Source organism: Podarcis erhardii (genome assembly GCF_964252035.2).
Source record: "Podarcis erhardii genome assembly, chromosome: 8".
Taxonomy (NCBI): Eukaryota; Metazoa; Chordata; class Lepidosauria; order Squamata; family Lacertidae; genus Podarcis; species Podarcis erhardii.
The window spans coordinates 9,105,100-9,129,117 of record NC_138499.1 but is presented as its reverse complement, the minus strand read 5'-3'; the positions used below and the strand labels follow the sequence as shown (position 1 = coordinate 9,129,117).

The 24,018-nt window shown below is 42.1% G+C and overlaps 1 protein-coding gene across 4 annotated transcripts in view; it reads right to left on the bottom strand.

The window, feature by feature from the left end:
- Positions 1-23,067, bottom strand: part of LOC309348682 (solute carrier family 2, facilitated glucose transporter member 5-like) — a 31,270-nt gene extending 8,203 nt beyond the window's left edge. For 2 of the 4 annotated variants that reach the window (XM_081874312.1, XM_081874314.1), the window contains exons 1-9: positions 22,623-23,067; positions 21,835-22,154; positions 20,084-20,179; positions 13,574-13,728; positions 11,857-11,981; positions 9,418-9,570; positions 9,198-9,323; positions 7,686-7,873; positions 337-447 (exon numbers count right to left, since the gene is read on the bottom strand). In XM_081874312.1, coding sequence (XP_081730438.1) covers positions 337-447; positions 7,686-7,873; positions 9,198-9,323; positions 9,418-9,570; positions 11,857-11,981; positions 13,574-13,728; positions 20,084-20,179; positions 21,835-22,154; positions 22,623-22,776 — 1,428 coding nt within the window. In that variant the 5' untranslated portion in view covers positions 22,777-23,067. The remainder of the gene's footprint in view (positions 1-336; positions 448-7,685; positions 7,874-9,197; positions 9,324-9,417; positions 9,571-11,856; positions 11,982-13,573; positions 13,729-20,083; positions 20,180-21,834; positions 22,155-22,622) is intronic. The other 2 variants (XM_081874313.1, XM_081874315.1) reach the window with 2 other exon arrangements.
- Between the last annotated feature and the right edge of the window lie 951 nt (positions 23,068-24,018).

Sequence of the window (24,018 nt, the reverse complement as noted above, 5' to 3'; positions counted from 1 at the left end):
AGGGCCAACCAAGTTGTTGACCTTTCTTTAGGATTGAAGCTGTTGAGCTTTTTTTAGGATTTTACCTCAGGAAATAAACTGCCACAGGGGCCAGATTAAACTGACCGGCAGGCCGGATTAGACCCCTGAAACGGACTTTGGACAAGCCTGTCTTAGAAAGAATAGTTAGAAAACCCCATAAAACTACAATTCCCAGGTTTTTGGGAGAGTGGGAAAGCTGCTGCACAGAAAATAATATGGCAGAAAAGATATAGAATGTTGCAGTGAGGATCAGTCTATTGAAGAAGAGTGATTTTCAAGATTTAGAAAGTGAGAGGAAAGGTAGAGGAGGCTTACCGATAACGCAATTGCACAGGAATAAACAGTGCTTCCAATTATCAAAAGTAGATGTATTTCCGCAATATCTGACTTTGTAGGCGAGATGATTCTCTCTTTATAATAGTATGCCTGAAATCAGACCATCACAATAAAAAGTGTTAGGTGAGGGGAAGAAGCACATGATGGTGACCTGGGATTCTGAGAAATCCTAGAGTTCGTTTTCTGGTTATTTTGGTTGCTGTTGTTCTTTTCTGGATGTCAGCTGCTCTTAACCTAGAAGTCCTTTAATTTAGGTTCCTCTGTATAATTGACTCGACACTTTAAGTAGCAAGTCCTGTGTTTCAGAGTTGTCGTTTTCCACATATGCCTGCCATGCTTGACTTAATTTTAGTGACTGACAAAGATGAAAAATAATTCAACATCTAATCATAAAACTGTAGCGTTGGAAGGGACCAAAGAGAAGAGACTCCTGACTGGGCCTCCTCCTTTGCAAAATCTAAGTCTAAAATGATGATCTTAACTAGGAATCCCCTGAAATGCATCATTGCCCAAAAAGTAGAGTAAAACAAATATATGACATAGAATCATAGAACTGCAGAGTTGGAAAGGACTTCCAGGGTCATGTAGCCCAACGACCTGCAATATAGGAGTCTCAGCTAAAGCATTCTTAACAGGTAGCCATCCAACCTCTGTTTAAAAACCTTCAAGGAAGAAGAGTCCACCATCTCCCAAGAGAGCCTATTCCACTGTCAACAGCCCTTACCATCAGAAACAGAAGGAAGCAGCTGGAAAGAATTATTTGTAGATTCAGTTTTCTTTATACTAATTCACAGAGCATGGGGAAGAAACAAGATGAACTTGAGCTCTTAAAACAGGAGGGCAAATATAATATAATAGGCATTTCTGAAACCTAATGGAATGAGACTCATGGTTGGAATATAGTAATTGAGGGGTATGAACTAATCAAACAGGAAGGAACGAGAAGTAGCACTATATGTAAAGGATATGTTCACTTGTGAAGAAATCCATGACTTGGAGCATGGAAGGCAGGTTGGGAGTATTTGGGTAAAAATACCAGAGCCCAGGCATCACTCCACACATGCCCAAGGCTTCTGGACCCTCCTGACTGGCCCTTGGCCTGGGGCCCTGTCACTTCATATTCACGCAACTGGACGTGAAGCTTAATTGACCCCCTTCTGGCCACACAAACCATGCCACCGCCCCTGGTGTTGGTGGCATGGCTACGCCAGACAGCAAAGGCCCACCCCTTGGAGCCCTGAGGTAAGCAGCTATTAACATGGGTTATTTGTATTACCCTCTGGAGTAGCGGAAAACAAGCTTGCTCCACCTTAGATGTGACAGCCCTTTAAATATTTGACGATAAAAGGGGGGTTCTGATTAAACATAGATGCCATCTGTCATATTTTTTTTATATAATGTTTATTAAATTTTTGTTTAACAATACAAACATATAGTAATGTCAGGGAACTGCCATCGGAAAGGCAGGTGGTGGAGGGGCTCTCAGAAGCTAGGAGAGACTCAGCAGCGGGGGAAGGCACCAGTAGGGGGAGTGTGGGAGATCAGAGAGAGAGTGAGGCACCAGACTGGCTCAAGGAATCTTCCAGCGAAAACAGTGGAGAAGTCTCAGGACCTCCTATGGGTACACCCACTCCTCGCCGGAAACTGTCACGCCGAGAGTCCAGACGACGCGTTTCCGTTAAGGAGCTTCTATGCTGAAGTCGTTTCCGTAAACGCCCACTGTCGGATTCTGCCAGCGATTAAGGGAGTCATGCTTAAGGGGCTCCGCTGTACACAGAGTCTTGAGAAACATGCCCAAGATCTGAGGGACTGAACTTTTACGCACAAGTAGCTCATAATCCCATCACAAGTAACATAACATTTTCCGATATCCACATTTCATACACCTCCTTGGACTTCCTCACGACTCTTGTTCCTGCTTTCTAAATTCATAAATTTTGCCAGCAAATTATTAACTTAGTTTAATTTATATAATAAAATTTTCCAATATTAATATCTCACCACTCTCTTATTGAATCTTAGTTATAAAAAACTGTTTATCCAAAATTTGTCTTTTCTTTCAATTACGTTCAAATTTGTAATCCTTGTTACTAATTTATTGGAGCCGTATTATTACAGATCTTACATCTTTCTTAACATTCATACAATTTACAATGTTTTTGTAGATAATCCTTAAATTTCTTCCAGTCCTCCTCCACCAGTTCTACTCCCAGGTCTCGGATTCTGCCAGTCATCTCAGCCAGTTCCATATAGTCCATCAGTTGCAGCTGCCAATCTTCCAGTGTGGGCAAATCTTGAGTTTTCCAGCTTTTAGCAATGAGTATCCTTGCTGCTGTTGTAGCATACATAAAAAAGGTTCGATCCTTCTTTTGCACACTCTGGCCGACAATGCCTAAAAGAAAGGCCTCTGGTTTCTTAAGGAAGGTATACTTAAATACCTTTTTCATCTCATTATATATCATTTCCCAGAAAGCCTTCACTCTAGGACAGGTCCACCAGAGGTGAAAGAATGTTCCTTCAGCTTCTTTACACTTCCAACATTTATTATCAGACAAGTGGTATATCTTTGCAAGCTTGGCTGGGGTCATGTACCACCTGTATATCATTTTCATAATGTTTTCTTTCAGGGCATTACATGCCGTAAACTTCATACCGGTGGTCCATAACTTTTCCCAGTCAGCAAACATAATGTTGTAACCTATGTCCTGTACCCATTTTATCATGGCTGATTTGACCGTTTCATCCTATGTATTCCATTTTAGCAGCAAGTTATACATTCTTGAAAGTATCTTAGAATTAGGTTCTAACAATTCTGTTTCTAACTTTGATTTTTCCACCTGGAATCCTAGTTTTTTATCTAACTTAAAAGTTTCTTTAATCTGAGCATAATGTAACCAATCTCGCACTTTCCCCTTTAGTTTCTCCATACTCTGCAACCTCCAACTGTCACCATCTTTTTCTATTATTTCCCAATATTTCGGCCATTTGGCCTCCATATTGAGTCTTTTCGGGGCCTTAGCCTCCATTGGTGATAACCACCTTGGGGTCTTGTTTTCCAATAAGTCCTTATATTTTGACCAGACATTAAAGACTGATTTTCTGACAACATGATTCTTGAAAGCCTTATGTATTTTAACCTTGTCATACCACAGATATGCATGCCAACCAAACGCGTTATTAAATCCTTCCAAATCTAGAACATCAGTGTTTTTGAGAAGTAGCCAGTCTTTCAACCAGCAGAAAGCTGCTGATTCATAGTACAACTTTAAGTCTGGCAGGGCAAAGCCCCCTCTTTCTTTAGCGTCAGTTAATATCTTAAACTTAATTCTGGGCTTTTTGCCCTGCCAGACAAATTTAGAGATATCTCTTTGCCACCTCCCGAAACACTCCATTTTATCCACTATCTGCAAAGTTTGAAACAGAAACATCATTTTTGGCAGTACATTCATCTTGATAACAGCAATACGTCCTGACAAGGAGAGTTTCAATCTTGACCATACATCTAGATCCCTTTTAATTTCAGACCAACATTTTTCATAATTATCTTTAAATAGATTCCTGTTCTTCGCTGTTATGTTTACCCCTAGGTATCTTACTTTTTAAACCACATTTAATTCTGTCTCTTTCTGAAACCTTTCTGACTCTAAAGGAGTCAAATTTTTTTCCAAAACCTTGGTTTTCTGCTTGTTAAGTTTGAATCCCGCCACCCGACCAAACTCCTGAATCAATTGTAGTACCCTTTTCGTACTAGGCTCTGGCTCTTGTAGGGTCAAAACTAGGTCATCTGCAAATGCTTTCAGTTTATATTGTTTCGCTCCGACCTGAATACCTTCCACCAACCGGTCTCCTCTAATCATATTCAAGAGCACTTCCAGGACCGATATAAATAATAAAGGGGATATAGGGCAACCTTGTCGTGTTCCTTTTTCAATTTTAAACTCTTCTGTCACCACATTGTTAACTATCAATTTAGCTTTTTGCTCTGAATAAATTGTCTCTATCCCATTATGAAACCCCCGTCCCACTCCCATTCCTTCCAAATTTTTCTTCATAAACTTCCAAGAGATGTTGTCAAAGGCCTTCTCCACATCTATAAAAATTAAGACAGCTTTTGTATTAATATTTGTTTGCAAAAGTTCCAAAATGTCAATAATATTCCTTGTATTGGCAAACAAATGTCTACCTGGGAGAAAACCTGCTTGGTCCTTGTGAATTACTTCATTTAGTACTTTTTTGAATCTTCTTGCTAAGATGTCCGCAAATATTTTGTAATCCACGTTTAAAAGGGAGATGGGGCGGTAATTTCTGAGTTGCGTCTTTTCAGATTCTAATTTGGTTATCAATGTGATGAAAGCTTCTTTCCACGACTCTGGTGCCTTTTTCCCCTCCATAATTTCATTGCAGACCTCCATTAATGGATGGACCAAATAATCTTTCAATGTCTTATAATATTTGGAGGTAAGCCCATCTGGCCCTGGAGATTTGCCCAGTTGCATGTTTTGAATGGCCTCCTCAATTTCTAATTGTGTTATTTTATAATTCAAGATTGTTCTGTTCTTGAGAGACGACTTTGGTAGACCATTCTTCTTTAAGAACTGTTCTATCTCTAATTCGTTTTGCAGCCCCTGTGTATATAGTTGTTTAAAGTATCTCTGGAAACACTTTCTAATTTCCACCAGGTTCTGAATATTTCTTCCTTCAATTTCTAAGTTTGTTACTGTGTTTAACTTTTGTCTCTTTTTCAGCTGCCATGCTAGCAGCTTTCCACATTTATTCGCCGATTCAAAGGATCTTTGTTTCATTAACTTAATTTTCCATTCCACTTCTTGATTTATCAATTTTGAATATTGTGCTTGATAGTATTTAATTTCTCTTAAAATCTCCTTTGATTTCGGTTTCGATCTTAACTTCTTCTCACCTTCCTTAATTTTCTCCAAAATCTTATCTTTCTTATCATTCTGTGCTTTTTTCTTAATTGTGTTCTGTTGAATCAGAAACCCTCTCATCACCGCCTTACTTGCATCCCAGACAGTTCTTTTTTCCACCGTAGTATTCAGGTTTATCTCAAAGTAATCCTTCAAAGCCTTTTGGGCCTTTTTAATAATGTCCTGGTCTCTAAACAAATTGTCATTCATCCTCCATCTGAAGGAGCCGGTTGGAGTTAATCTCATGTCCATCTTGACAGCGTTATGGTCGGAGCAGGTCTTTGGGCAGATTTCCACTTTTTTTATCTTGGGCGCCAGGCCTCTAGTTGTCCAAATTTGGTCGATTCTTGTCCATGTCAGTTGGGCTTCAGAAAAGAATGTTCCTTCTCTTCCTAGGGGATTCTTTGTTCTCCAGATGTCGATCAAGTCCATGTTGTCAATCATTTCAAAGAATGTTTTAGGTAGTCTGCCGTCTTTCATTACATTTTGGCCATGTGACTTGTCCATGTTAGTTGATACCACTCCATTCATATCTCCCACATAGATGCCATCTGTCATAGATCCTTTCATTGAGATTACAGTGTGTTGGACTAAATAACTCTCTGGAACCCTAAGAACTCTACAGTTCTATTATTTTATTCTTAGAAAGAACTTTCTGATGGTAAGAGCTGTTTGACAGTGGAACAGTATTTCTGAAGGTGGTAGTTCCCTTCATTGGAACTTTTAAAGCAGGAATTTGTGGTCATTTGTCTGGGACTCTTTAGCCATGACTCTTGCATTGCAGGGGGATGAATTAGATGACCTTTGGAACCTCATCCAACTCCACAATTCCATAATTCTATAACACAATCATGTTGATTTTCCTCTCCTCCTTCATGCTGAGAAAATCAATTGAAACAGGAAAATGCAGGACATGGTGATGTTGTGTCAAATAACGGACATATCAGTTCATTTCCCATCCATTTTAACTTCACGTGTGCTCATTAACAAATCTGTTCTGTACTATTTCTGCATTAATTTGGAAACCAGACGTTTCTGCACAAATATTCCTTTTTCGATGCATATTTAAACACCTGGTACATTTTTGTGAGCTGAGAAACATATTGCAAAATTTCAACAAGTGCAGAACCTGAAAGATCATTGCATTCCAATCCATACGTTAATCTGATACGTGGGAATCATGTTATCTCACATTAGATGTCAAACAATTAACATTTCAGAAACTTAAGGGAATCATTCCAATCTGTCCAACTGTGTGATGCCTCATTCTACATTATCCTGATGCCTTTAGTGTTCTGTACCTGTGAAATCTATACACTTTTGAGCAGAGGCAGAGTTCCTCCACACTGGGTGCTGAGCTGAGGAGGGCACCGCAGGGCATTACAACTATGAAGTAGTGCATTCACACAGTGGAAAACAAGAGGTGGGTAGTGGTGGTGAATTTTGACCTTGCACAGGGCGACACTGAAATCTGAAAGACCATAGTCTGCCCTTATCCTAGGCAATGCCATCTTCCCAGTAGATACACTGTCAGGTCATTCACAGAGCAGAGAAAGACAGTGACACACAGCTCACTTACAGTTTTTTAAAATTAAGGAAGCAGAACAGAGAACACATGGAGACTTCTGAGATTGCTACTGTCTAGTTGAAGCAGTTGCTCAGACTGGCTTGTACCTCCCACTTCACTCCCTATCCCTCTGTGTCAGGCCCCTCCCTCTGTCTACGGTGAGCCTTCTCTGTTTCTGCCTGGCTCTGTGCTCGGTAACATGCAATAGATGCATTGTTCTGGGAGTAGGGGCACGCAGGCTGTCAGCAGAAAATCTGTCAGGGTGGCTCTGTGATGAAACTGCTAAGTCTGATTCCTGTCTTAGCTATGTGCTGTGGCACTTGCCTGTTTCCTCCTCTTCCTCCTCCTCCAAGCTCCCAGTCTCCAGTACTCCCCAGCTCTTCCCCTCCCCTGAGGTGTGTCCATTTGTTCACCACCAGGATCCCAGATCTAAATCCTCTTCCTCTGCATTTTTCCTGGGGTGGGGGGCTCTTGGTCAGGTGGTTTCCACCACTCCTCCTCATTCAGTCAGTCCCTGACATCCACTAGGGTGAAGATGGAAACCTTGAGGCACCCTGGGTGTTGTCAGGATATATATCACTGGCCATGCTGTCTAGAGTTGATTGGAACTGGGATTCACCAACACCAGATGTGCCACAGGCCTCCCCTTAAGGGTGGTTAGATAGTCTTGATCCCTGAAATAGAATCTAGAAAACAGAGCAGGCCTCTGAGTACATCAACATGGACCATTCCCAGAGACAAGCAGTGACAATTGGTGCTTCTGAACCTTTTTGTGAAATACATTCTCATGTTACATGGTTGAACCTCCTAACAACTTGGGATGTTGCTTTCCTTACCGCATTGAGGCCATCAAGCTGCTCTCCACCCATCAAGATGAAGATGCGGATGACATGCCATTTTAGGCTTGGGGTCATCATTAGCTTAAGTGAATCCATGTTCTTTTCGTCTCTTTCAATTATGTCCTCCAGCTGGAGCTCTTCTATCTCATCTTCCACGTCGCTAGTGTCTCGCAGCTTCTTCAGTACTGGGTGTGAACAGAGGCAGAGAGGATTAGATTTTGAAAAGGGTGACTTCTAAAATAAATAAATAAGCAGATTGATTGAAAGGAAGTTGGAAAGGGGAAGTCAGGAGGGTTTAATCTCTCTGGAACGCTTGGGAGTAATTCAGAACCATATAGAAGCAATCTTGGGAATCTCTTAATAAAAATTTGTGGTATTTGAGGAAATTGTATTGGGATACTTTCTGTATTTGTAATTGTTTCAACTATTACACAACATCATGTGTGTAGTATTTTTTGTTAATTTCATTGTTCCTAGAATTCCTCTTGTTTTTCATACTTCCATACATGCCACAAAGGATATTAGCTGCTTCCTTTTACATTACTGGAGACAATCAACATAACGACGATGCCCCCACTCCCCCTACCCCAGAACACATCTCCATGCAATTTTGAAAACTTGATTTAAAAAAACAAGCAGACTATTTTTCTATTCCAGAGCCTAAACATAGTGCACTGAATCACTCCAGCTGGATCATCATGTTTATAGCATCCATGACCGATGGCCATCCAGCCTCTGCTTAAAAAACTCCAAGGCAGGAGAGCCCACAACCTCTCATGGGAGTCTGTTCCACTGCCGAACAGCTCTTGCTGTCAGAAAATTTTTCCAAACGTTTAATTCGGAATTTCATTTCTTGTAGCTTGAAGCCACATTCTTCCACTCATGATACTCAGCAACTTTTATTCAGAGGTATACTGACTCTGACACTACTGCCATCACTGCAAGTAGCCATTGAATGACCATTGACTCAGTCCAGTATACCTGAAGAAGCATCTCCACCCCTATCATTCTGCCCGGACACTGAGGTCCAGCTCCGAGGGCTTTCTGGTGGTTCCCTCGCTGCGAGAAGCCAAATTACAGGGAACCTGGCAGAGGGCCTTCTCGGTAGTGGCACCCGCCCTGTGGAATGCCCTCCCATCAGATGTGAAGGCAATAAACAACTAGTTTACTTTTAAAAGACAACTGAAGGCGGCCCTGTTTAGGGAAGCTTTTAATGTTTGACAGATGGTTGGGGTATACATAAATTATTATTATTATTATTATTATTATTATTATTATTATTATTATACCCTAAATAGTTGTGTGAAAGGAAAGTACATTTATATATCAGTTGTATGTGCATTGTTATGAAAGGCTGTTGATGACCCTCTATTAATGAGAGGATTATCAACATAAATGATCTGATAATCCTAGATTGAATTATGCAACAGGCCAAAGGTGCCTGAGGTCTCTTCAGCCTGAAGGGATATCACAGCTCTTTGTGGTGCCCATACCTAGAGGTCCCAGTACCTTTTATTGCATTGCTTTCATCCTCCTTCTGAATGAAGAGATACCTAGGACTTTCAGGAAGTAAGGGCAGTAGAAAGACCTGAAGCAATGGCATGACCACAGAAATGCTTGTCAGAATTGGTAAACCTGTGAAAAAAAATAAGAGTGACTGATAACGTGAAAACACTGAGGTGGAACTTCTGAAAAGCTGTAAGTCAAAGGATAAATTTCTCTTAATTACCTTTTCGGGTCCCAGTAATTTCTGGGAGAGAAAGTATCTGAGCCAACAGAACACCAAAAGAAGAAAACAGACTGTGCATCATCATTATGCGTCCTCTCAGGTGTATAGGGGAGATTTCCCCAAGATATATGGAGACAACACAGAAGGTTATTCCTGGTTAGGTGATAATTCAAAATATAATTTACAATGAGCTTGTGACACGGTGTACAGAAACATATATAGAGAACTCTGCGTGGTACAGAAGGCCACAATGAGTCATGCACTTAACTCCTTATGAATTTAAGAGGTCCCCCACAGACTTCTGCAAAATGTCATGCTGTCCTTCACAATTTGCATGAGAGGTTACTGGATCAAGTTACATGGAGAGATGATATTTGACATTATGGTTACAGAGCTGTTGCCCAGTTGTAGCTCCCCACCATTTCAGGCCCCACAAAGTTACAGAAAGAGGTGTTCTCAGTGACTACTTCTTAACTTTGGAGATTTCTCCCCCTGGCTGGTTGCCTAAAGCCAGAGCGCTTGACGCCATAGACACCAAGATGTTGCCCAGTTGTAACTTAAACCAAACTGAGCCCCACAAAGGCTTGCAGAGAGGTCTTCTCAGCCGCTGCCTCTTAACTTAATAGATTTCTTCCCTAGCTGCTTGCCAAAGCCAGAGATTGTTCATCTTCCAGAACTGGAATTAAATATGTTCATTTAAACTAATTGCGATGGCTAGAGAAAAGTTAGAAGAAAAGTAGCCAACCTGACACTCCACAAATGATATTTTGACTGCGATTCTCAACATCGTTTACTATTGAATATGTTGGCATGGGTGGGTGGAAAATATAAATCAACAATATTTGCCTCCCACTGGAGTAGATTAGTATAATTACCACGTCCCAGATCTTTGGGATCTAATCTCTAATCTAATCCACCCCACACATCGTTCTTCATGTCCTTGGAGACTAAGGGAGAGGGGAGTTTGTCACAGTAAGACAGAAAACTCCCAGGATTCTTCTGCAGCCTCTTGCCCGCACTCTGCTTCAGCATCTGAGTCTGAATTGCTCCTTGTCACAGGCTCTCCCTGCTCACTAAATCCTGTTGCCCCTACAGCATCCAACAAGTCCTCCCACTCTTCTCCCTCTGACCTCTCCTCGGTGTCCCACCACCAATCCCCAGGTTCTTATTTTTTTTTTAAATAAATATTTATTAAGGTTTTTAAATATAAATGCACACATAATAAACGATCTTACTTCTATTACAACAGTTTCATCACTTCTTTGGACTCCCTCACGTCTCCCGCTCCCATTTACATCGTTAAAATTTTTTTCCAAACAAATTATCAACTTGTTTACAATCTCATGTCCACTCATTCAAATATAATCTAGCACTTCTTCCAAAAAATTTTATATTTTCTTTAGTCTCACTTATCATCAAATTTAAATCTAGTTTAGTGGTGGCCAGTTTTTTATAATCTAGCATCCTTCTTAACATTCAACCAAATTACAATGTTTTTGTAGATACATCTTTAATTTCTCCCAGTCTTCCTCCATCTTCTCTTCTCCCAGATCACGGATTCTGCCGGTCATCTCGGCCAGTTGCATATATTCCATCAGCTGCATCTGCCACTCTTCCAGTGTGGGTAGATCTTGAGTTTTCCAGTTTTTTGCAATGAGAATCCTTGCTGCCGTTGTTGCATACATAAAAAATGTTCGATCCTTCTTTAACACCTTCTGGCCGACAATACCCAGAAGGAAGGCCTCTGGTTTCTTTGTGAAGGTATACTTAAATACCTTTTTCAGCTCATTATATATCATTTCCCAGAAGGCCTTCACCTTAGGGCATGTCCACCAGAGGTGAAAGAATGTTCCTTCATTTTCTTTGCATTTCCAACATTTATTATCAGACGAATGGTATATTTTGGCAAGTTTAACTGGGGTCATGTACCATCTATATATCATTTTCATTACATTTTCCTTCAGAGCATTACATGCGGTGAAGTTCAGCCCAGTGGTCCACAACCTTTCCCAGTCCTCAAACATAATGTTATGCCCAATGTCCTGTGCCCATTTTATCATAGCCGATTTAACCATTTCGTCTTGTGTATTCCATTTTAGCAGCAAGTTATACATTCTAGATAGTACCTTAGTCTTTGGTTCTAACAATTCTGTTTCTAACTTCGATTTCTCCACCTGGAACCCTAACTTTTTGTCATTTTTAAAAACTTCTTTAATCTGAGCATAATGTAACCAGTCTCGCACCTTATCCTTCATTCAATCCCCAGGTTCTGAGACTTCCTCCTCTGAGGTTTCCCTTGGGGGTTCCATGTCCCTGGCTGGTGCCCCCCCCCCATATCATGCAGTCGGTCCATGAAATCAGCTCAGATGAATCTTGTCCATTTCAGGATGATTTCTTTTTGCAAAAAGGCAAGCCAATAAATTCAGGACTCTGACTTACCTGAACATAATCCAAAGCAGAAATTGATAAAGAGGCTGTATCCATAGGTTCTTATCAAGTGTGAGAGACCCAATAGTACAGAACAAATAATGTACAAAATGTCAGCTATCATCAAAGCACCTTTCCTGAAAAAAAACAGGCGGGGTTGAGGGAGGAGATGCCAATGACTATAAGGTACTATCAAAAGAGGAGGGGGGGAGTTATGGTGCTTCCTACTTCAACTGTTTGGACTGAATTTGGGGTGTCACATCACTCATTCCATCTCTCAAATCGGGAGAACTCTACTGATATTTTGAGAGTAAATGACTGGGACACACAAAACATCTCAAGCATGTCTAAACAGGGTCTCCCTTCTTTTTGTATTGGACCTGGAACCATTAGAGGAGGCTCTTAGAAACTAACCAAATATTAAAAGCATCATAATAAAAAGTAAGGAACATCTGGCTAACTTAAATGCTGATTACGACATGGTACTGATGCTAGCAGATGCTTTAGATACACCACCTTATTTACACCAGGAACTGAATGGACATAGCAGGGCTAAAATAAATTAATCAAAATCAACTTTAAGGGTTTTCAACATCCCACCCAAGATTCAGACTCTAATTCCAATGGTACTTAAGAGTCCCACATAGATATAAAAGCTTCCAATATTTGGAAGTTTGGGGAATCATGAGCCTGAAGAAACTATTTCTAGCAGGGCTCCTATAATCTCTGGACAGCTTTGTCCCACTGGTTAAAAATAATAATAATGAAAAGTGATTTTGAAAGGTTGACTTCCTTTGATCTTGCCATACTGAGAAAAATGTTTCTGTAAAAAAAACTTGTCTGCCTAAGTTGTTACATTGCCTAAGTTCTAGCTTTTCCAAGTTCTTCCCGTGGCTATATCACCCTAAATTTTGGCTGCTTGGCAAAAACTTTTTGAAACATTTATATTTGAATCTAAAGAGGCTTGGGTGAAGAAATTTTACCTATACAGAACAGTTTTAAAAGTGCTTGGATAAATTAAACTATATTGTGAAGCTAACCAGTCAAAAGCAGGCTATACCCCTAATATTGAGTAACACAGCAAAAGCCTAGAAACAAACTGAACAAATGCACAATACGGGAAATTCAGTGGATGTTGTTCTTTTAGTGGGGATCTGGTTAAAGAATTTAGATTGGGTAACTACCCTAAGGGTGACTCTTAAGATATGTAAATCCAGGATGAAATGTTTACCCCTTCCGAAATCTCAGTTATCCAAATTGTGTGCAATCTACTTCCTTTTAATAATAAGAATACTTAAATATTGTTCTGTCTGTAGTGTTAGTGTAGTGAAAGATAAACCTACCAATGTGGTTTCAACTAATTTTGTGTCTATAGGATTATAATGTGTTTGGAGAGCATGTTCCCACCACCCTAAAACAAAGTTCAATTAGCTAGCTAAAAGTGACCAGATAAGATTCCAGGACTCTGTTCCTCCCTGCCATACAACACTCCCTGAAACTTTTAGTGAAATATGAAAATTATCTGACATCATCCCCTTTGCCTTTCTTTGAAATCCCATTCCATTTGGTTGAATGCCTTGGGCAGGTGGAATGAAACTAACAAAGTTGATGGCATTTTATCTTTTATTAGATGCTACTGGGGAATGTAGGTCAGAAGAAACCACCCATTCCCGCATCCCCTCAGCATGCTAGGAAGTGCAGTTCACCACTTAAAGGGTTATATCTATACCTGCCAAATCTATCCATCAGCCAAGCAACAGGAAAGGACCCACAGATAGCTCCGAATGGAAATAAAGCCACAGGGATAGTGGCCAGGAGCAGCTTAGAATCTACTCTATTTCCAAGCTCTTCCAACATAGTTGTGTTATACAAGTCATGCAGGAACTAGGAGAGAAGCACATAACATTCAACATTAGGACCTTTCTGCAGAGTGTATGGCAGCAAAAGCTGAGAGGCTGAGACCTGGCTGAAACCCTGGAGAGTCATGACTAGTTAGTGTGAACACTGTTGAGCTAGATGTACCAATGGCCTGACTCACTATGAGAAAGCTTCCATCATCATCATCATCATCATCATCATCAATATGCTGCCCATCTGACTGGGTTACCCCAGCCACTCTGGGCAGCATCCAACAAGCTAAAGTACAGTAAGACATCAAACACTAAAAACCTCCTGATACAGGGCTGCCTTCAGATGTCTTCTAAAAGTTGCATAGTCCTTTATCTCCTTGTCATCTGATGGGAGGTCATTCCACAGGGAGGGCGCCTCTGCCAAGAAGGCCCTCTGCCTGGTTCCCTGTAGCTTCACTTCTTGCAGTGAGGGAACTGCCAGAAGGCCCTCAGAGCTGAGTGATGGGGGTGGAGATGCTCCTTCAGGTATACACGGCCAAGGCCCCTGAAGGCTTTAAAGGTCAGCACCAACACTTTGAATTGTGCTTGGAAACGTACTGGGAGCCAGTGTAGATCCTTTAAGACTTTTGTCCTATGTTTAAAAAACAAACAAAACAGCAAATTTTTGGCAGGGAGCTGCAGCCAATGCTGGATGGACAGTGGGAGTGTCGGGATGAGGAATGACTCTGCCTCATTCCCAGTGAAAAAGTTAGTTTCTTGCACAAGGTGAGCATATGTGATGTCCCAGAAATCACAAAAGGTGTCCCCACCTTTATGTCATTCTGTCATTTATCAAACTTCTCAATAATTCAGGCATGTTTGGGGTACCTGCTTGTGAAGCAGCTTGAATTAATAACATAACAACCCCTTTTTGCAAAACTTAAGAATTTTTTTTAAAAAATGCTAAGACTCAAAATGGGTGTAGTTTATGAATTATGGATCAGCTGCAACAGAAACAAATTCAGTGGTGTTTACAACCCAGCAAGATGGGTGGGGTATAAATGATAAAGTTGTTGTTGTTGTTGTTGTTGTTGTTGTTACATTATGGTGGAGGAGTTAGAAAGGAAATGGGGTGAAGTGGAAGAGATGCTGTGCGTTCTCACTGTGCATCCATGTGTGTGCATATTCACATGCCACATGCGTGCCCAGGAAGGTCACGACTGATATGGAAATTTTGACATTAGATTCTTGCCTTAGATGTTCCATGTATTTTTCCAATAGTAATTGCAGAAGTCTATATAGGATTATATATCAATGTGCCAATGAATAATTTGATTCTTGTGTTTCTGCATTTTGCAACTCTTATGCTACACTGTGTAAACACCGAATCATTGCATTCCATGCTTATCTGACCCTAAAAAGGCACACATGACCAGCCTGGAAATTCATGAAGATTTTTAAACAGAAAATAAGCATCTTGCTACAGAAATGTGGGGGACCAAATTTAAGACTGGGATGTGTGAGAAACCGAGAGAACCAAAACAGGCAGATCCTTCCATCCCTACTGCCAGTATGTGCCCCCCCCTCAAATTACCCTAGGTGGAATGTGTTGGTTTCTGCTCTCTTCACTGTGCAGCGAAATGCTTGTCACAAGACAATGTTTACATTCCACAGTCAGTTGCTGTTGGAGTTTTCTCACGGGAAAGGGAGACTGGATGTGACGTACACTGGTTTCCTGTTTTTTACTGTTCTTTGCAGTTCAGTGTGTTCTCTCCGTGCTTTAGAGGAGAGAGGATGCTTTCTCTGCTCCGGCAGAGGCAAGATGTTTTTCTGTAACCTACCAGTTTTGAAATGTAAATAAAGCAATATAGAGTATGTGCACGTACTCCTCATCATTCCGCTGTGCACGGGACACTGCAATCTCAACAATATTTGGTTATGGGCCCAGAAAAACGCGATCAATCTGATGGATGGACTCCGGAGGTCGGGTCGGAATTCCGGCAAGGGAACAGAGAGACGGACCGGTCTTATCTGCTCTGCGCGTCAAGATGATTGATGAGGTATGTGCTACTGCTCCGGGCAGCCTGCCAGCTTCTAATTAATGGCTTTATGGCTGGACTTTGAACTTTTAAAGCCGTTTGCCGGGCATAGGCAAGGGCTCAAAGGATCAAGTTCCTATGCTGGGGAAATCGAAAGTAACTTTTTAAAAGTGCTTTTGGACTAAAGCAGCTGCAGAAAACAATGACGCAGCATGATTTAAGGCAGCAGAGAGAAAGCACTTTTGAACTTGCCTTTGGAATGAGGTTTTGAAGCAGCAGTGACGCAGCATGTATAAAGCAGCTTGATTTAAAGCAGCAGAGATGACGCAGAAGGCTAATGCCAGAGTCATGATGGCTAGCTGCACAAGTCTGGCTGAGGCAAGTGGGGAATTTGATGCCAATCAGCCAAATGCTCAACTCACAGTAGCCCATGATACTGCCATGATTCAGAATGAAGCAGACCGCCAGGGTGATAGCTGCATGGGCAAGGGGGAGTCTTCACAGACGTCATCCCATAGTGCAGTGGAACCACCAGATGGCGCCAAAGCTTTGGAGGCAGTGAAATGCTACTCGTGTGGACGTCTAGGCCATATGAAGAGGGAATGCAAATATCCCAGGGCCAAGACAGAGCAGCGCAGCGAAAGCTCATCGCGTGGAAAAGGCCGAGGCAAAGGCAAAGGCAAAGGTCCGGTGTCCAGGACAACGCAGCACAAGGCAATGGTCTCACGCTTCACTCCAAAGGTTGCAGAGGTCCAGAAGACGTCTAGATCTTTCTTCGTTGTTGATTCAGCTGCAACGCATCACATGTGCAACGATAAGCGACTGTTCGTGTCTTTTACACCGCAGGAAGGTGCGATTCACCAGGCGGATGACCACACAATCCCCAGTAAAGGCTACAGAACTGTTGTTCTTCACAGTTTGGACTTATCGATACAGAATGTACTTTATGTACCGGATGCCAAACATAATCTGCTCAGCGTTGGACAGCTGAATGAGCGGAATATTGACGTTTCCTTTAAGAACCAAAGGTGCATCATCACAAAGAAAAATGATTATGTATTGCATGCTGAATATGTTGATCGTTTGTATGTTTTGTATTTTGATGATGTTGTGCAGGATGACACTTGTTGCATTGCAGGTACTAACGAAAGTTTGCATGCAGAATGTATTCATGATTTTCATCGAAAATTTGGTCATTTGAATTTTGAGGCAGTATCTAAAATGCCTGCCTTGGTTGAAGGTATGACTATTAAACCCTGCAGGTACCACATGAAATGCAAGGCATGCGCAGCAAACAAGGTGAAAATGGCTGCGAAAGGTAAGGTGTCTAGTAGGCAAGCTACAGAACCATACCAGGTTGTTCATGCTGATTTGGTTGGACCACTAGCGCCCTCTTTGGGTGGAAACAGGTACTTCATGGTTCTCATTGATGCATTTTCCAGGTATATTTATGTGTACAATCTCAAGCAGAAATCAGAGGCTTTTCCTAGGTTCAAGGAATTTTGTGCTTGGTTGGAAAATGTGCATGGTAAGAAGGTAAAGACTCTTTTCAGTGATCGCGGGGGAGAATTCACTTCTCAGCAGTTTGAAGCTTTTCTGACTGAGAAAGGAATTCAACACGATTTGTCTAGTCCTCGCTCGCCATGGCAGAATGGACTTGCGGAACGAGCAAACCAGACTTTGCTTCAAGGGTTAAAAACCTTGCTGCATGATGCAAATCTTCCAGAGAGTTATTGGGCCGAAGCTCTCTCATGTTTCACTTACAGTTATAATCGCAGGTTATCTTCAGCGATTGGTTGTACCCCCTATGAGAAGATGTTTGGCAAGAAGCCATACATCAAACACATGAAAATTTTTGGTTCTGACATGTGGGTTCACTCACCACAAAACTCCAAGTTAGACAAGCGTGGATTGCATGGTATCTTTCTAGGTTATCAGAAAGGTTCTTACAGAATAAGGATGACTGACTCAAAGGCAATTAAGCTCACAAGAAGTGTTGAGTACAATGCCAAGTGGGGGGAGAATGTGGGAATTTTCCAATGTTATCCTGATGACAGTGATGAGACTGAGGATAGTCAAAAGCAACCGCAACAACCCACACCCACTGATGAAGGTTCTGATTCTGATTCTGAAACTGAATCGGGTGATTCAGAGGATTTCGAGAGTGCGAAAGCCTCTATGCGACCCTCTGAAAGCTCTGATCAAGAATTGGAGGAACCATTATTCACAATAGGTCACTTTTCTCCCAAGAAGGAAGAGGAGAGTGTTGAAGACTTACGGCTAATTCGCAGGTCACAAAGAGCCACAAAAGGCAGACCTCCAAAGAGATTTGCTGATGAATTTGCTAAGGTAGCAGTAACAACTGTTAAAAGCTCCAAGAAGGTATTTGAACCTTCAAGTTTCCAAGAAATCCAGGATTTGGATTCAAAGGAAGCTGAGCCATGGTTAAATGCCATGAAGGCTGAGCTTGATTCCTTAGAAAGGAACAAAACATGGGACCTTGTTCCAGTAGTTCCAGGAATGAAACTGCTTGGAAGCAAATGGGTCTTCAAAGCGAAGACTGATCAAAATGGCAAGATAGTCAGACACAAAGCCAGATTGGTAGCCAGAGGTTTTGCACAGGTACCAGGTGAAGACTATCACGAGACCTACTCACCCACAGTGAGGTATGAGAGCATTAGGCTTATGCTCAAGCTAGCTGCAGAGGAGAATCTACACATTAGTCACCATGATGTGAATACAGCTTTTCTGTACGGATCTCTAGATGAATCACTTTATATGCTTCCACCTGATGGCGTACAGGTAAAACAGGGATTTGTTTGTGCTCTGAAGAAGTCCCTTTATGGTCTCAAACAAAGTGCACGGTGTTGGCACACAAAACTCACTGAAGTATTGTTTTCTCTAGGTTTTAAACAAGGGAAAGCTGATCCATGTGTATTTGTCAAAGAGGAGGGGCAAAAGAAATTGTATTGCTTGTTTTATGTTGATGATCTTTTATTCTTTTGGGAAGATGTCACAATGTACAATAACGCCCTAGCTCAACTGAAAGAGCATTTTGACATGAAAGATCTTGGTGAGGTAAACAACTACCTATCTCTGGAAATAGAGAGAGATCAAGATGGTAACATTCTAGTACACCAGTCACAGAAAATTGCTGATGTGTTAAGCAAACTAAACCTGATGGATGCTAACCCTGTAGACACACCGATGACAACAGGTTATCAGGTAGATGACACTGAAGAAGCATTTTCTGACACTACACTGTACAGAAGTGTGCTAGGCAAGCTAAACTTCATTGCCAGATGTTCAAGACCTGACATTGCTGTTAGCTGTAATTTGCTAAGCAGACAAGTAAACAATCCTACTGTTAAGGATTGGAAAGCTCTGAAACGCGTAGCGCGGTATTTGAAAGGCACTATGCATTACAGACTGAGATTTAACAATCAGAAGTCTGGTGGTCTTGAGATATTCGCAGATGCAAGTTTTGGAAGTGACACTACAGACAAGAAAAGTACGTCTGGAGTTTGCTATATGTACAATCAGGGTCTATTTGATTGGTCATGCAAGAAGCAAACAACAGTTAGCTTAAGTACTTGTGAAGCTGAACTGAACGCACTGTCTTATTCACTTAAAGATTGTGAATGGTTGTTACAATTGTGCAAAGACATGAAAATTCCTGTCAAATGTCCAATCCAGGTTTACCAGGACAACAAAGCATGTTTGGCTTTGCTGAATTCTGAAGGTTGTAAGCAAAGCACGAAGCACTTGCAATTGAAGTTGCAACATGCTAGGGAACGTATTCAGAAGGGACTCGTAACGGTGTCCTATATGCCAGGTAATGAAATTCCTGCTGATGTATTGTCCAAGATTGTATCAAGGGATCAACACTGTACCTATGTGCAGAAGTTGGGTTTATACTGATATTGTACGAACACGCTGCCCAGTGATGTTCACAGAAAGGGGGAGGATGTTGGTTTCTGCTCTCTTCACTGTGCAGCGAAATGCTTGTCACAAGACAATGTTTACATTCCACAGTCAGTTGCTGTTGGAGTTTTCTCACGGGAAAGGGAGACTGGATGTGATGTACACTGGTTTCCTGTTTTTTACTGTTCTTTGCAGTTCAGTGTGTTCTCTCCGTGCTTTAGAGGAGAGAGGATGCTTTCTCTGCTCCGGCAGAGGCAAGATGTTTTTCTGTAACCTACCAGCTTTGAAATGTAAATAAAGCAATATAGAGTATGTGCACGTACTCCTCATCATTCCGCTGTGCACGGGACACTGCAATCTCAACAATAGAATGTGGCCCTCAACAGTACAAAAGCCCTATAATAACTGCTGCTTTAATAACCCAGCTGCACTGCAGCACCATCTTACCACAGTTGGAGAGTAGAGTAGCCACATGTTGTAACCATCACACTGTGATAGGAGGCAGGAAGCAACTGAGACCCAAATAAGCAACTTTGACGACTCCTGCAGGAAGGATAAGCAGGTACTGTGATGAAACTGCACAAGGTCAGATACATGAGAACAGCTGCTCATGTGTAGATGTTCCATGAGATCATGAGTGAACTATCTGTGCAGTTCAGTTTTCTGGCAGTGTATGTGTTTCTTTTCTGATGTCCACGCTCAGTGCATGGAAAGCAGGGTGACAGGGTGACAGGGTGTCAAGGAGCTGTCAGGGAGCCAGGTCAATCACAGGGCAGGCACACACACAGAAGGCACACAGCAGAGTCCTCTGGTTTGCCTTAATCCAGCAAAGACATAGCTGAAACTGACCACTAGCTCTGCCCATCCCCCTCTAGCCTATCAGTCTGGATCCCTTCCAAGCAGACAGAGGCTATGTAGAGAGGCTGAGCTCCTCCTCTGGGCCTGTCTGGCCTGTTGCTCAGCAATGTGCAGGACTTTTCTTGAGAAGGGTGTCAGAGTGGGAGGAGAGCCAGCAGGACTGGGACCGTCCTGCTGCTGTGGAGCAGGGTCAACCTCTGACTCCTCTATGTCCAAGTCTGCTCACACACTGTGACTCTCAGCCTCTCCCCCTGTCCTGGAAGGGCCTCCTTCTCCTGTCCTGACCCCCCTTTGATTACTCAAACCTCCTGCTTCTAGCACCTCCTAGCTCATCCCTTCTGCAGACTGCTCTTCAGTGTCACACCACCAGGATCCGGGATCTAAGTTGTCTTCTTCTGTGCCCTCCCTGGAGGGTATCTTGGGTGGTTGGCTCCCACCACTCTTCCTCATCCAGCTAGTGGGCAGAGCACACTAGTACTCCCTGCTGCAGCTGTGATGGATGTACTTCTAACTACTCCTGCCACATATTCCTTCTCCATCTTAATACGGAGAGCACATTGTTTCTGGTGCCTTGTTGGAAGTAAACCAAGTCATGATCAGCATATTAACAGTTAATTTCTAGTACCCATTTCATTCCACAACCAATCCAAGAGTCGGGAAACTGGAATCTTATAGTCCAGTCACAGGCCCCAGCTGCAAGATATCACTGATTAGAAATGGATGGGTGTCATTAATAACTTCAGTACCAGCATTGAAATGAGGGTTCTAAATTCCCAGGGGCCCTGGAACTTCCCCCCAAACCCAGCTGCCATCTTACCAGTTTTGGCCCATCACACTGAAACTACTCAAGGGGTGGGGGGAGGTTCAGTTTTGAACTTAATCCTCCCAAGAAATAAATTTATCCATCACAGGATTTTACTAAATCTGCACAACCACATTCCTGGAAATATTCATAAATACAATGCGAATAAGGACAAGATTCAGATCTAAACTGGGCAACATTTAGGGAATAATCTTATGCAGATGAAGCATGCAGCTGCCTAAATCTGGCAGACGGAGAATGTGCCTTTAAAACAGTATTTTGTGCTAGGGAACCAGGTAATGTAACTAAGTTTAACGGGCTTCAAACCCAGCTGGCATGCTAAATTATTTTATCAATTGTTTTTATTATACTAAACTAGCATATTAATCATATAGATTTAGAACAACCCTTAATATCTTTCCTTTCTACATTGGGACTACCCTAAAAATGCCTAATTCAAACCGAATGTATTATGGGTTGTTCTACCTATAAGAATCTGGAAAACATTTACACATCAGTTTGGATTGATAGGACTCACCTGGGTCTTGGGTGCTTCCTCCAAACTCACCTGGGTGTTTGTTGTTCCCTCCGAACTCACCCAGGTGTTGGTTGTTCCCTCCGAACTCACTCGGGTATTGGTTGTTTCCTCCGATCTCACCCGGGTGTTGGTTGTTCCCTCCGATCTCACCCGGGTGTTGGTTGTTCCCTCCGATCTCACCCGGGTGTTGGTTGTTTCCTCTGAACACACCCGGATGTTGGTTGTTTCCTCCGAACTCATCTGGGTGCTGATTGTTTCATTGTCTACCTCCTCTGTTTCATCCATAGTTTCTTGTGTAGGAGCCCAGAAAGAAGGCTCACCTGTCAAGAAGTAAGAGAGTTCTTTTCATTTGGACCTACCATCTGTTTCACAGATACAGATCCATAAGTTTTGAGGCTCTTCCATTTAGTTAGTATGTCTAACAGTCACGCCTGGGATTTTATCCTACAGAGATCACCTGGATTGTAGGGGGGGGGGGGAGGCACAGGCATTGGAATTCAAGGATTTGTTTTCAGAGCAGGAGTGATTATGTCATCTGTTGGCGTGAGGCGGTAGCTAATTTTTGTGCTAGATTAAGTTAGCTAAAGTCCAAATATGGAAAATGATCAAGCAGAAGCTTCCTTCCTTTTCTTTGATGGAATTCCATCTTCACCTTGGACTCTTAGATTGTGACACCATTTAAATAACCACTGAACTGGATAGATATGGAATCTAACTGTAGGCAGCCTCCTCATCTTATGCAGGACATGAATGGAGAGGATGAACAGGCAAAGAACACATGGACTTACTGTAGCTTTCTCTTACTGGCGAGGAGTGGAGTATTGAGTCAAGGCTTCTTTTATTCTGAAGTAAAGCTCTCAGAACTCTGTGTTGTGAGAGCCAATCAGAGGAAGGAGGCCAGAAGGTTCCAGGAAGCTGTTGACAATTGGGTTCTGAGATCATCCCTGCTTACAAGTCTGGTTTAGAATCGCATTGTCACAGCAATTTAATATGGGTTGGTTGCTGTCATGATGGAGCTAGCATTGTGGTGTGCTGACTGAATAGGGAAGTCCCCTGCACAGACTATCCATAGTGTGACCACATTCTTTCACAGCCTTACTTCTTCCTTCTACAACGTGAGGATAACAACACTGACCTTTCTTGCAGGGTCATCCTTTGGACTCCAATATAATCCCCAGGAAACATTTGAAAATGTTTTAGGCAAATGCTGTGTTTCATTTAGCTTCCAGCATTTCACATTTCAAAATAGCTGTTTTTAGAATGCCCTTGTGGTCTCTTCCAACTCTATGATTCTATGATTCTATGATTCTGTTGTCATGCCAGACAATGTTCCATATTCCATGCTCCATGCTCCATTTTCCAGCCCCCAATTGTTGAAGGCTCTTTGAACCACTCGCATATATTGCAATGGTTTACTCTACAATAGTTTCTCCTTCACTGATTTAAAAGCCAATATGGTTTGTGTGTTTGTGGGCGTTTAAAAAGAATAATTAATCTTTCAATTTTTGAATACATGAATATATCCTCACAAACAAAACAATATCAAGAGTCTCCTGCCAGATTTTTTTTAAAAAGTTATGTGCTTTAAATGTCCTGTAATTAGTAAAAGGCACTCCTGGCTACCGAGGGCATCTTCACCTCCAGTGACAGAGCTGGACCCAAGAACACCCAAAAGTTAAGTACCTGCTCCTCTAGGAAAAGCTCAACCCCATCCAAGGGAGGCAACTTACTGTCTTTCTAGATCCTGGAACAACTCACCCACACAGCTTCTGTCTTGCCAGACCCTATTTGTCCATTCATCCAGACACCACTGCACCCAGAGTACAGACCAGGGTCTTCCCAGTTATTCCCAATTCAGATGTTACTGAGAAACTTGGGTATCATCAGTATGCTGAAGACACCTTACTCCCAAACTCACAATGGCTTCATATAGATATTTGATAGCATCTGAGACAAAACAGCTCCCCACAGCACCCCGTAGATCAAGAACCAGCAGGCCAAGAAGTCGTGCAATACTACCTTCTAGAATCACTGCAGAACATTGCTCCCTGATACCCACCCACCCCCTACACAGTCCAGGTCAACTGTGTCAAAAACCAGTGAGAGACCAAGAAATAGAACAAGGGGCACACTCCCCCTGTCCCGCTCTCTGCAAAGGTCATCCACCAGGGCAACCAAGACAGA